Genomic DNA, 14,888 nt, shown 5'->3' on the forward strand with positions numbered 1-14,888 from the left:
TGAAGTGATTTGTAAGTGAGGAGGATGATTTTGTAGCTGATGCATTGTTCGATTGGCAGCCAGTGGAGTTTCTTGAGGATGGGGGTGATGTGCTGCCAGGGCTTGGTGTGGGTTAACACCCTGGCGGCTGAGTTCTGGACATACTGCAATCTGTCTAAGGCTTTGTTGGGCAGCCCAGACAGGACACCATTGCAGTAGTCCAGGCGGGAGGTGACAAATGCATGAATGAGAGTTTCGGTGACTGAGACGGTAAGTGACGGCCGGAGTCTTGAAATGTTACGGAGGTGAAAGAAGGCAGATTTGGTGATGCTCTGGATGTGAAAACTGAATGAGAGTGTGGAGTCCAAAATGACGCCCAGGTTCCGTACTTTGGGCGATGGGGAGGTGGGACAGCCGTCGATGACCAGGGTGAGGTCTCCAACCTTCCTGAGCAGTGGTGCTGGGGCCACCACCATGAGCTCTGTCTTGTTGGTGTTGAGTTTCAGAAAGTTGTTGGTCATCCAGGTTTTGATATCATGCAGACAGTTGTTGAGTTGTATTTGTGGGAGTTGTGAGGAGGGCTTAGTGCTGACATAAAGTTGGGTGTCGTCTGCGTAACAGTGGCAACTGAGTCCATGGTTGCGGATGATCTCACCGAGGGGGAGCAAGTAGATAGTGAAGAGGAGGGGACCAAGGACGGATCCCTGAGGAACGCCATGGTTAACTGTTGCAGTAGATGAGTAGGAGCCTTGCAGAGTGATGTATTGTTTACGGTTGGAGAGGTAAGACTGAAACCAAGAGAGAGTAGTATCGGTAAGGCCGATGAGGTTAGAGAGACGGGAGAGGAGGGTGGAGTGGGAAATGGTGTCGAAGGCAGGAAAATTGGTGATGCCCACCAAGAGCCCTGCGCCACCATTAACGCCTGCCAAGAGCCCCTGCACTGCCACCGAAGCCTGCCAAGAACCCTGCACTGCCATCAACGCCTAACTAAAACTTTGATCGCCATTGATGTCCACCTAGAACTCTTCACCGGCATTGATGCCAACCTAGAGCCCTGCTCCATCGTCAACGTCCTCAAATCATGCTCCTCTGAGCCGCCTGACAGTGATCCTGCATTGTAGAGGAAAACATCCACTCACCCTGCCATGCCAAGGCCTGCCTCCGGGCCGCCCGCCTCAGATCCTGTCATGCAGAGGTCTGGCTCTGGGTCACCCGTCTGAGATCCTGCTATGCTGTGGTCTGCCTCCTGGTGGTCCATCTGAATTTTTCGTTTGCCCTTTTTTTAAATTTTTTTGTTCTGAACTCTGGGTATTTTGTTTTGTTTTAGTTTTTTGACTCTCATGCTCCTTCCGAGGCCCCCTCTACTCTTGGGTTTTGGATCTTGTTTTGGTTTTTGGACATATGGAATCTGCCCTAGAGAAGGGAGTTCTGTTACAATGTGTGTATGTGTGTGTGTGTGTGTGTGTGTGTGGGGGGGGGGGGGGGGGGGTTAAGTGTGGTCTTTCCCAGCGTCTTGATGTTCAGCCTGCTATACAGTGGAAAGCTCTCAGAACAGAATTAACTAAATAGGACAATGGAAAATTGGTGATCAGTATTATTACTAAGCTATACAAAAACCTTTCTTAAAAAATCTCACTTTGAATTTTTTAATCAACAGCACACACTTGGCCACAAGTCATGAGTAAATAGAATCACATTAATTTATTTCCAAAGAACAAATATAGCCTTTAGTTTATGGTTAAGCCCTTTATACCTTTAAATAATTGGTCTGCTGGAAAGTCCTGATACACCTCTGCTACTCTGAGAACATCAGGGTCTGGCACTCCTCGCACTGCCTTGTAAAGTTTGCTCCTTCAAAAAAATAAAACAAAAACAAGACATCCAATTAATACATGTTACTCAAAATAAGTATTCAAAAAACATATTCAGTTACTTCAACCTTCAATATAAGTAATTACAATAATTACCTTACACCATTTCCAACTGTTCGCTGTTGTTTTGGTCTTGCAGACATAAAAACCATGTCACGCACACGGCCTGGTTAAAACCCTGTAAAACAATAAAATTAAATGCTTAAAAATAATAACATTAGTGATAACACACACAGAAAAGGTACGAAATGTAAATGTAGAATATCAAATGTGTATATCAATTATCCATGTCCTTAGGCATAAATAAAACACTTTTACTGACAATATTCATGTATTCATGGTGTTGATGTGACATCAACATTTTATAGATCAGCAAGAATCTGTGTTGTTCAGACAGTACGACTATATGACTTTACAGCCTACCAGGTTATTTTAAATAGAACTTGAGGGCGTGTTATAAAAAGCATTTTCATGTGATTCACATACCATGGTCCTTGGTTTTTCCAGCTCTGTTCGGTTTCAGTACAGCTTAGTACTGGTGGCACAGCAGCCAAATTCAAAGCAGAGTAATGTGCAGTCTGGTAAAGTAATGCAACACTGTGATTGCGCAACACTGTACCAGCCACACAGGAACACCCAATTTCTGCGATCTCTACAGGGGAGCAGTCTTCAAGTGTAATCTAAATCAAAAACAAACTGTCAAACTATGCAATGGTTATGTCATAATTTTTTAGCAAGTAGAAAGTGCTGACAAGTGGAAAAAAAGACTGGAAGAAGGTGCAGGACAGAAATGTGGTTATTTTTTTAAAACTATGGCCTATTTATGTTCACGTGTCTCCTTAATAATGATGAAATGAATGAATGTACTTTGGGTTGACATTACAATTCCAATTTGTTTTTTATAACTATTTGCAAAGATACAATTGAAAGGTTGCAGTTGTCTGCAGAGTAAGAACTGTCTTTGCGGCACAATTCACTTTTGGTGATCAGTGTTTTTAATTAATTTCAAGCTTTTTTACTCATCACAAAGCGTCTGAAACTACTACTTTAAGCAGGCTTATATGAGCGAATGTGAAGTCATCACGTCAGTGATGCATATTTTTAATAAGTAATAGTACTATGAGGAAACTTTGTTTACCAAAAGTAATGCTTCCCTGACGTCATAACTTAAGTTGCACATTTCTGAACATATTTGGTTGTATGGAAGCATCACAAAAAAATACAAAGGAAGAATAAAACAGACAAAAATATGATAACATGCACATAAATAAATACTTAAAAAAATAATTAATTAATAAATAAAGTCGAAGATTATAACAGACAATAAATAAATATTACAAAGGCAAATAAATAAAGAAGCTAATTAAAAGAGATATATACATTTATGCCTCACTGTATAATTTAATTTCTACCTACATTTATTAGTGTATTGTATTTTTGGTGGCAATTAATTGTATGCTTATCTATTTATTGAGCATTTATTTATTTCTGTATTTATTTTTAAATATGGAAGACTTGGTCCTCCATAGAGTTGCTTTGTAAAACATGAAGCAAAAAAGAACACAATCAATGAACTTAAATCTGGCAAAACATTTAAAAAACACTTTATAAAATACTTAACTGTTGAGGCAAAGAATGATAAATGTTCCTTTTTCTCTATGACTGCCTAGTTTGGAGGAGATGTCAACACAAATGTTTCAAAGAAAACAGGATAAAACTAAATGTTTACCACTGTCTTGCATCACCTCTTCTTTTAAAAACTCGCCAAACACTCCATGCTGTACAAAAATGACGCAAACGTTTTCCATTTTGCACTTGATCTCTTTTTCTGTCAAAATGTTCTTTTCTATAAACTCAGATTTTCCATGGGTGGAAACGTGTTTTACTAGGACCATTTTTATTCCCTCTTTTATACCAAATAAGCTTTGTATCGTGAATGCAAATGTATTATTTTAATGATTTCTTTGTAGATTTGAATGGGTATGCAAATAACTGGGCAGGTTTGGAGTTAATTATATTTTTTTATATACAGCAAGTGTATAGCTGGATTTATTTATCCTTCTTACCTATGTGCATATTTTTTGTATTAGTAGTATTTTCTCATAATCTTTTCTTGCTGGATAGAGATGAGAATTTTCCATTTATTATTTTTTTTTTCTAAACCATATTTTAATTTATTGAACTTCTATCAATGTTCCACCAAGGTAATGTCATCATACTCCTTGGTTTGCAGGTTAAAAAAAGTCAATTAAGATGGCTTGTTTTGAGTTGCTGAAAGCCCTCAGGATACTTGCCTAATACAAGCGGCATTATCTGGCAGGGCACTGAGTGTTCAGTATTCAGTGAGGTTTGAACAACTGTTGACATTTTTGCAATGTGGAAAATTCCATTCGCAGTGAATCCAGGCTCCTCTAAACCTTTCGTAAAAGGATATACGTTCAACCAGAAACAGTTTAGTCGGGTTGGTAGGCCACATGCAACCTTGTTCAGGTCTACCGATAAATTATCTATGGGACTGAGATCAGGGCTTTGTGATGGCAACTCCAAAACTTTGTACCGACGACAAAATATGAGACAGATAATATATGAAAAAAAAAGCTCTTCTGGTCCCTCCCAGTGTTCCTACTGCCAATCGGTATAAGTTCCCGATGTATTGTAAATTTACTTCAATAGCTTCACATTATATTCTTGTCAAATGACACCATTCATTTTAAGTGCATCATGATGGTCCCGCCTCTTTACTTCACAATTGGTATGATATCACGCTTACAAACATACTTTTTTTCTCATAATGTAACAGCATATCTCCATATAGCATCTGTGTAGATCCATTTGCAAACTGTAATCAGAACTTCAATAGTATCTTGATTTTGACATAATGCCTTCTTTCTTGCCAAGTGGCATTTTGGGTGATATTGGTACATAACCTGTGAATACTAGTACTCTCTTCTGATCCTTAACCAGCATTATCACAAGGCTATTTCCATTTCATCTGGGGTTCATTTGCACATTTCTTAGTAAAACATATTTAGCTCTGGGACATAGAACACACCTCCTTCCTGGATGGCATGATCGCTAAACATTCCAATGGTGTTTATCCAGTTATATCAAATTAATTAATATATTGTTGAACAGTTCCATTATCTAAGTAACTGAATTCACTAAGTAAAATACCTTAAATAAGTTAAATATAGACTGAACTTTTCAAGCCTTGATTTCTGTTAATGATAATTCTCTGCTTACAATTCATGAAAACATGGCATTTGAGATAAGAATATTAATAAAAATGCAATGACTAACGTTCTGAGAACCTGATAATTCAGCCAGACCTCAGTGTTATGCTTTAAAATGTTTATTGAAGTGAATGGTTGGTGGCTGATGATGCAAGCAGACAAATAGACTTAACAGATGAGTTATGACTGACGAGTCAGGCAGGCATACAGAGCCAGACCTGAACAAGTGAAGCAGGCAGTAGAAGACCAGAACCAGAGATGAAAACAGGAGATAACCAGAACAGACAATGCAGACCGAGGAAAGATCAGAAAGGGCTGAGCAAGCAACTAGAACTCACAGAGAACTAGGCACACAGCCACTGGAAGCACACATCAGTGAGAGCTGAACAAGAACAGGGAAATAGAGTCCACTTGACAGCGCACACAAGAACTGGTAGAGACACAGTGGCAGAAAACAGGAGGCAAGACGAGCCATTCTGGCAGAGAGTGGATGAAAGAGGCAGGTGTATGTAGGCAGGTGAACAGGTGAGTTGAGTTGACTGTAATTAGTGGCAACAGGTGGAGTTGATCAAGAGCAGAGTGGTGGCAGGAGGAAGACTGAGCTGATTGGATGATAACTGGTGGACGAGAAATGGACAGAGCTGATAGAATGGAGGCTGAGAAGTGGCAGGGCTGACTCTAGAAAAGTCTGTAAAAGTCCAAAACAAGCCAAACCCTTAATCACGACAAAAAACAAAACAACATAAAACATTTCCACCACAGAAATGTGGGCTTAATGAAAACTATATGATTTGTCTGCTTAAAGGTTATTTTTAAAAGGTACTTTTAACCTCACAAACAAGCCTTATAAGAACATATATTCTAATTTAATGAATATGAATATGTGCATACAATTGTTTGAAAAGATGAAGTGCCACCTTCTTGTATCTGGATATTGCATCCAAGGATGAAACAGACTTGTAGATGTCCACAATTATATCCCTGATGTCTTGGGTGACATCAGGGATAGGCAGCATCTTTAGTTGACAAGTTTTAAAACATATCTGTCGTTCATCTAAGAAATATAAATCATTAAGCGGGTCAGAAAATGGATGGATGGATGGATGATGTTAAGCAACCTAAAAAAGCAAATGTTTAGTCTTATTTAATGACAGACAATGAGTTGTTATGTATTTTTAGTGTATATACATTTCTGGTTTCAACTTACATAAGCCCAAAAGGCTTATTTGTGCCAATATGTTTGATGTACCTATAAGACATTAATTTGAACACTTGTACTAATGCTCAGAATGGGTTTAGAAACTAAATTACCATGAGACTGTAACATAGAATTAACTTATAATACATATAGTATCTCAATACCAGCACCAAACCACCTGAAGAACCTTCTCCCCTCTTTTGCAACCAAAGCCATGCAGGAAGCTATTTCTGTTTTTGCCACTGGCCATGTGAGCTCTCTTACTGAAAATGGCTCTCAGTGCTGTCAAAAGTGTCTCCTGCTTTAACACATCAGGCTGAGGAGGTGGAGGTGTGAAATACCTGGCTGAGGTTCCCCCCACGAGTTTCAGAAAGTCTACGTGGACAAGACTAGAGAAGTCAGAGACTGAATAAGATCACATTTCAAATTTAAAATTAAAATGTGTGCTAGCCTTTGCCCACAAGAGTGAGCCAGAAAAGCTGTTATATCATACCCATGTGCATTTGCTCCTGTGTGCAGGCAGATGTGGAAGGATATGAAAATGGAGTAGGTGTGCATGTGTAGGAGTATGTATGCATAAACCAATATGTTTAAATATGATGCAATTTGAAATCTATCTACCCTCTGAATGCATGCAGATTGCCATGTTTTTTTTAACTGATTCATCCTTGCTTCCTCTTCTTGTTGTCTTGCAGGGATACCGTCTAAGATTATGTCTTCCTGGAGAATAGGAATGAAGAATAATAATACCTGAACACTCAACACATTCTCACCCCCCACACACACACACACACACACACACACACATCTTCGCACATTAGGATCAATGACAGATGCTTGCCAAGAACTGTTTTATGCAGCCTCAGTGCATTCTATTTCTTTTTAAGTACTCACATGGAAAGTAAATCTTTTGAGAGCAGATGTACCAACTCCAACTGCCAACTTGACCAGGGAGCTCAAAGCCATGTGGGGCTGCAAGTACTGGATCCATTTCAAACAACGACTACTCTCATTTTTTTATTTAATTTATCTTAATGTTAAGGGAAAAAATAAATAGTTATATGTTAGGACTATTTTAATGTGTATATCTGTCTTGTATGCTTTGCCAAAGTTTATTAGACATCACCTGAAATGACCAATATTGACACAGAGCTTCTCTGTCGGATGTATTCATTTACTTTTTTCTATATTAAATATCCATGCACTTTTTTACAGGTGTTCTTTTTTTTATGACAAATTCCCTTTCATGATGATTAAATGACACTGATAGTAAGAATGTATTCCTGATTGTCCTAGCTAAATTCATTGTGGAAAGAACTGGCAAGAAAATAATTCCTGCTAGTTCTTCCCAGTCTGTTTTTTTTTTTTTTTTAACTCGCTCCCAAAACACTATTTTTTTGTTTGTTGGCTTAATATCAGTCTTCGCACAGGCTCTCAGGACGTGAAGCAAAATCTTCAAAGATGTGTTCTAGTTACATTTTTGGTCTGCTGTATTATTCAAGCACATGCAAGTGGAAAAATATGTAAATGCAATGAACAAATTAGGTACTCCGATCAAAACACATGAACATACAAAAAAAATCTAACTGTTCAGATTTCCATTTCCTCAACAGTGCCTTGTAAAAGCATTCACACTGCTTGACCATTTTCTTCGTCTCTATCGCTATGTCACTAGCAACCACGAACTGTTTTGTGATTGACGCAACACAAAGCAGTGCATAAATATGCAGTACATGTCAAAGGAAACATGGTTTTCAGTTGTTGTTGTTGTTTTTATTTTATTTATTTATTTATTTTTTACAAATAAAGAATGTGAAAACTGTGGTTCAATACTTAAATACTTTGTAGAACCACCTTTTACTGCTGCCGGTCTTTTGGGATACATCTCTGCTAGCTTTGCAGATCTAGTGTATAAAATGTATGGTCATTCTAAATTGTTAGATTTAGAAACAGATTTAAAGTGTTTATTTAGAGGTGTTAGATTAAAAGAAGCACATGACATATGCAAACTTCACTTTTTAAATATTTGAAAAACTAATCAAAACCATGTGTCTTTTTCCTTTGACATCACAATTAGGCACTGCTTTATTTTGTTTTTCATAGAATCCATATTTGGGAATATGAAAATGACAAAATCTGAAAAAGGTCAAGAGATATGAATAGCTTTGTGAGGCCCTGTATATCACATGTCTCATATTTGCTACAAAGAGATTTTAATTTCTTTTAGCTTTATAGGCATCCATTAAACAACTGAATCTGAGTGGGTACCCTTTTGCTTTTTTTTTTACTCGTTCCTAGTCACTTCTTAGATGACATTCCTGAACAGTACAGGTTGAAAACATGAATTTGAAAAAGAAAAAAGATTTTTTAGAGGGATAAACTTGCTTGCGTAAATTAATGCAAATACTGCTGGACATAAATCACTTTTGTCACTTTTTTTCCTTCTTCTAATTCGCCCTCAATTTGCTCTTTTTAAGACACAGAGGTGTGGTTTTGAACATTTAAACTAACCCTGGATTTAAAAAGAATCTTTCAGTGAAAATCTGTCTTATCTTATTGAACTGAAAAAAGAAAAACTGCATAAAGTTCAGTCTTTAATCAACACTTCTTGTGAATGTGTCACTGTATTGCACTCTTCTGCTGTGAAGCCTTTCTTTGGTCTCATTAAATAATTCATTAACTAACACCCTAATTGTTGTAAAGCTGCTATAAAGAGTGTTTGCCTTTTGAGGAAAGGAAAGAAATGAAAGTTTATCAATTAATGTTCAGTTATATCTTTAGTTGCTGCCATCTAATATACTAAGGAGCCTGGCAATAACCCTTTATTCATTAAGGGGGAAAAAAAAATCATCTTTTAACAATCAACACTCCTTTCTTCTTTACTGTTTCTGTTCATTGTTGTATTTTAATTAAAGTTAAATGATTCCCTTTGTGGCTAGCAATTATTTCTCCAGACAACAATTTATTGGGATTATAAAAGAAAAAGCAACAAAAACCAGAACGTTAAATATATTATCACCATTTATACAAAATACAGAAATAAAATGTATTTAGAATTCTTGTATGGATTTTTATATTGTTAGCCACTGCTTCTTACTGAAGAGGCTGACATTGTAAAAGCCATGTAGTCTAAGTATAAAGATAGTGTGTTTAGTTTATAATTGCATTCATCACCCAGAAATGTGTTCACATTAAACATATTAACAGGGGTGCCCTTTAAATGAATAAATAAATAAAGAACAACAGCCAAAGGAGTGGAAAACTTGACAATGATCTCCTGTGAAATCAAATGCAATTTTTTTAACACACCTGCGTACCCCTTGGTTGTGAATGTTTTCAGTATGAGTTGTTTTAAATGGGTAAAACAGGGTTTTCCATCCTTCTAGCTCGTAGCATTCCATTGTCCTGAAGATTTCCTCATGTTTTAACAAACCAACACAAATATATAATATTGATATGCAAGGATTGTATTGACTGGTTATGATTTCATTAACCCTGACTTCAAAATTAAAAATATCCCTGGAATATTGAATTAATATACACAAACATTATGTGTAACTATGGATCTACGCCTTGAATAGGTGTCAGTATAATAAGTCTTCCTGTTGCTTGTATTTTTCTTCTTTCAAGTGTACATTAAAGGCCTAAACAGTTGTGTCAGCCTGCAAGAACTGTTTCTTCTGTTTATGTTCTTCATCACCTTCCTGCACGCTCTCTTTAGGGCAGAAGTTGCATTTTGCCCTGTTGTTCCATGCATCAGGTTGTACAATGAGAAAACCTCGTTGACTGTGAACTTATACTCTCTACTGGACAACATTAGACTGACAGATTAGACTCAATGAGGCCTCCAATTACTACAAGATGCTTAGTCACCTTTAGTCAAACAGCCAGGCATATCAAAAGCGTTTTGAGTTTACATATGTTTACATATGGTTTTTTTTGTGTGTGTGAGTTTACTCTTTCCATATAAATGAGCATGTTTAATTTTATTAGTAAACCAAACCATCTGCCCTTTGATCCAAGCCTAGCTGCTCAGCTCCACCACACCACTGCAAGAGCTTCACTTGCATGTCTTCTTTATACAGATTTTTAGGTCTGTCAACATAGTTGCGAAATCAAGGAATAGAAAAATATTGTGGTGAATTTGACCACCAAATGACGTTTTTTCTTAAGTCATTAAGCATGTACTTTGTTGATTCTTTGACTTAGTGTTAATTCATGTCTTATTTTTTGTCTTTTTTTTATACTGTTTGCCTAAAGATTATGGCTTAAGACAATGAATGCTGTGTTTTTGTGCTTTTTTTGTGAGCATAATTAGGTATTTTCATAGATTTGCATTCCCATTCTATGATCCTGTTTGATGATTAGCTGTATTACCCAATTTACTTGTTTAAACAAGAAATGGCAGCTTTACCATTTACCCATTTACATTGTTTGTTGAGCACTTTTCTCCCAAACAATTTAATTGTCATTTTTCTTTTTTGATGTACCAAATAATGTATGCAGTTTCAGGTCTGCAAAGCCCTGTTAATAAATGAACTTGCACCCAGTTTTCCCACAACATTGTATATACTAACATGTTCAATAAAACCAGATTATGTAAATCTAGTTTCTCTTTTTCCACAAAAAAAAAAATCCATTGCAAAAATCAAGAATATACACTCTTTAGATATTGGATATGGTGCAACACACAAACTTGAGAGTTCCTTATGACATTTTACATGATACTCAATATTCAAGCCAGACTGTCTTACTTTAAAAGACTTATTGAGGATGAGGAACCTGAGACTTAGTCTAAGCAAGAACAACTCTGCTGGAGAATGCTGAGGAGCCTGTAAAGAGCAGGTTGCTCCCAGCAGCAGAAGGTGACAGGCAGGTGATGGCAGAGGCTGGAATACACAGCCAGGCAGAGAAAGACAGACAGATCCACAGGGCTTGGCATGGTTCATGGTAAAAGGAACAGTCCTGGTCGCATCTAGAAAATAGAAGGCAGCATAGATGTGGCCAGGCAAGGTGGGAAGATCCATGAGGCATAGTCAAGGTCAAAACATGAGATCAGGATGAGAAAATAAATAAATTAATTAATCCTTGGATATCTAAAAACTTGAAGCTTTAAATAATCTGTCTAGCACCATCCAGCTGTCTGAGGAGACCTAACAAGGAGACCTAACAAGGTGCAGATCATCTCCTAAACAGGAGATGATCAGGACTGAGGTGGCTGAGAGGCAGTCACACATGTTTGGTGAATGCTCCTAATGAATGCATGGAGGGGAGGAATGACAGGATGCAGATCATGACACAGACCAACACAAATTAAGAAAGAGAAATTGTGAAGTTGAAATGAAATTGTTCAATGGCTTGGTCTTCATGGCCACAGAAGGTTCGGCAAGGAAATCATTAATCAGAGAAGGGGCAAAGAGGCCCATACTAACTCTGAAGGAGTTACAGAGACCCGTGAGCCAGGTGGGAGAATGCATCAAAATTGTAACAATTAATTAACAATTATTTATGCGCCCCATAAATCTGACCTTTATGGAAAAGGAAAGCCATTGGGGAAATACGGTCATTATACGTTCTTGTTACGGCTGTTTAATTTTCACCCAGTAATGCAGATAGGACTCTGGGTTAATCATGCTGTGCCTTGACTTTTGGCAACCTTGTGAGAGCTTAGTGACTTTTGCAACTTGACTGGCTGTTGGTTTTGCTATTTGTTGAAACTGCAAAGCTCAGTTTAGATGTTAGTTTTGCTTGTTCAGTTTAGTGCTTCTCCCATTTTGTGTTTTTTTTTTTCATTGTTGGGTTTGTTTTTGCTGAGAAGCTGTTTTATTTATTGTGGATGGTTAGTTTTTTGTTTCAGTTGGTTTAACAACATATAGCACATTGTGTCTTTACAAGTTTCTAAGGTTTTTAAACATAATCAAGTTCCCCACCTAAACCTTTTAATTTTATGTTACTGTGTTCTTCCAGTCAACTGTGGGCGTAACAGTCCCATTTAAAGTTATTACAAGGAGACAGATAAGACTCTTAGTTTAGTGTTGTTTTTCTTTTATTTATATCAAAAAGTTAGAGTAATATAAGACAAATGTTCTGCCCTGGTGGTCCCAATTTTGAAGAAAGGGGTATGGAAAGAGTGTTCCAATTATTGAGGGATCACACTTCTGTTGAAGAGGAGGCTCTTACTAATTGTTGGACCTCAGATGCATGAAGAGCAATGCAGCTTTTGTCCTTGCCATGTATCAGTGGACCGGGGGTCTCGTTTATTAAACATTGTGTAGAACGTGTATGTATGTCAAAAAAAGAAGAAAAAAGGAAAATGGTGTTTGTAAAAAAAAAACATGTGCATGCACACCATGCAATTTTCCTTTATAGATCAGAACTGTACCTGAAAGTTGGCGTATCAGGTTCCGCCTCATATTCAGCTGACGTTCTACTGAGTAGACCCGATCACTCTTAAAACACTACACATGATAGGAATATGTCTTAAGATTGTCTTAAGAGCCATACCAATAGTCAGGGCCTGTCGTAAGGGAAGAACAGGGCAAAAAATAGGCTAATTATCCTACTGTGTGAACCAGCCTTAAGTGAGGCAGCACTGGCTGTAACTAGGGAACCTATTTGTGATTGGAATGTTTTGATCCAATTTAGCTTTCTGAGTTATCAAAATTGTTGAAGTCCAGAGGTAAATCCAGTGAGAATCCATAGTGAGAAATTAAAGATTGGTGAATTTGAGTCATTTTGCGAAAAAATAATCTGAAACATTTTTCCTAAACTTCATAGACTGGTGTTGGACGGCATAAAAATGCATGTTACACTTCTCAAGGTTTTATTTGTGAAAATTTTGAAATATATCCCATATATCAAATATATCATTATGTTTTTGATAACAGAGTGATCCTGAACCCAGATCAAATGTAATGACTGGAATCCAAGTTTTTGGATTAAATTTAATTTGTTGTTTGTGTCTTCACTTACACTGTACAAAACGGTAAATTCCTATGTCACACAGGGATGTTACTATATTTTTCTTCTTTACCACAGCCACTTGTCTTAGTCTAAAAGAATACTGAAATACTGAAAAAAAAGTTCATCCAGTGAGTCACACATTTATGTAACTCATTTTCAGGATGCCCTATTTTGGTACTTCTAACATTTAACTGCAGCTGTACACTTGAGTGTCAATGCATGTGCATATACAGTTATAACAGGAAAATGTTTGCAGGATTTCTTTTTGTAGCCTTTGAAAAGGCTCCAAATCTCAATTATCCTCCCATCAACTCAAAGGAATGAAATTTCTAGTAGTCTGTTTTATATATTTACCATATTGCCTTCATATACAGAACAAAAAAATAAAAGTTGGAAGCTGAAAAGAAAGTCAATTTTCCAATGTAACTTACACTTGGAAAACACATACATTTAGAACTCTACTTGTCTAGGTCATGGTGTACCCAATCACAAAAGGGTAGAGTGCCATCTATTGGTGCATAACCTGAACCCTCTCTCCTATTCAGAAACCAAACCACTAGCTCTCCCTCACCCACACACATACTGGCGTTGAACTCCTACACACTGACTCACCATATGTTTTTACACATGCAAAGACAAAATCCCAGTTTGAATAACAAGCAAACAAAGACTGACCTCTTACAATAGCTTTGCTTTGCTTTGTCTTTGGGCACACACAAACATGACAATAAATACACAAATATCTAAATTAAACCATAACAGAGATTTATACAAATCTTTTTAAAAGGCAAAATTCAAAGGAAAAGCAGACTTGCATGTATGACACATTTAAGATGAGCATTATGTGCTTGAAATTAGCCAGGATTTAATTTGATGATGGTTGGTTCTTTTTTTTAATAATTTTCTTTATTATTATTTTTTTTTTGTCATCTGAAGTTGATATACATTCACTTAGTTTGATCATAATTTGCAATACTGATTTTCATTTTGGGTGTATTTATTTCCTTACTTCCTTCAAATACTACTACTACTACTACTACTACTACTACTACTACTACTAATAATAATAATAATTATTATTATTATTATTATTAGGGCTGGGTGATATAGAAACAAATCATATCGCTAAAATAGAAATCATATTGATCGATAAACAAATTCAAAACATATTTTAAGTCAATCATTCCATCAATCTTTATTGTCAACTACAATATACATTGTAATCGAAATTACAGTTTCAGTACATAGTGCAGTCCTCCTGGCCATTTAATGCTGTTGCTTAGCAAGCTGTTTTCAGATACAGAACACACAAACATTCAATTCAAACTCAACCCTTTATTCAAGCAACCTTTTTACCTAAAACTGCAAGTTTAAGAAAAAAAAAAACAAAAAAAAAAAAAAAAAACACATGCTCTCTATATTCTGAAGGGGGCAGAGCTTGGTGACGGAGTGTTCCTGGGTCTGTGTTTGTGATTGGTCGGGAAATTCCACCTGTTATGCTCTCCATCAGTACAACTCTCTAAACGACTGCAATTAGCAATAACTTTAAGCAGTTCCCAAATTGATGGTCTGCTCTTTAATATGCTGACTATGCTTTGAAATGGTATGTTGGACTGAAAGCAAACTACATACCTACATTGTTCT

At 36.8% G+C, this 14,888-nt stretch overlaps 1 protein-coding gene across 1 annotated transcript in view; it reads left to right on the forward strand.

Annotated features, from left to right (window-relative positions):
* gabra6b (gamma-aminobutyric acid type A receptor subunit alpha6b) overlaps positions 1 to 10,885 on the forward strand; it is a 54,654-nt gene extending 43,769 nt beyond the window's left edge. The window contains exon 10 of the mRNA XM_036142872.1: positions 6,977 to 10,885. Coding sequence (XP_035998765.1) covers positions 6,977 to 6,989 — 13 coding nt within the window. The 3' untranslated portion in view covers positions 6,990 to 10,885. The remainder of the gene's footprint in view (positions 1 to 6,976) is intronic.
* Positions 10,886 to 14,888: the final 4,003 nt, after the last annotated feature.

The sequence above is a fragment of the Fundulus heteroclitus genome, chromosome 11 (assembly GCF_011125445.2).
Source record: "Fundulus heteroclitus isolate FHET01 chromosome 11, MU-UCD_Fhet_4.1, whole genome shotgun sequence".
Classification (NCBI taxonomy): domain Eukaryota; kingdom Metazoa; phylum Chordata; class Actinopteri; order Cyprinodontiformes; family Fundulidae; genus Fundulus; species Fundulus heteroclitus.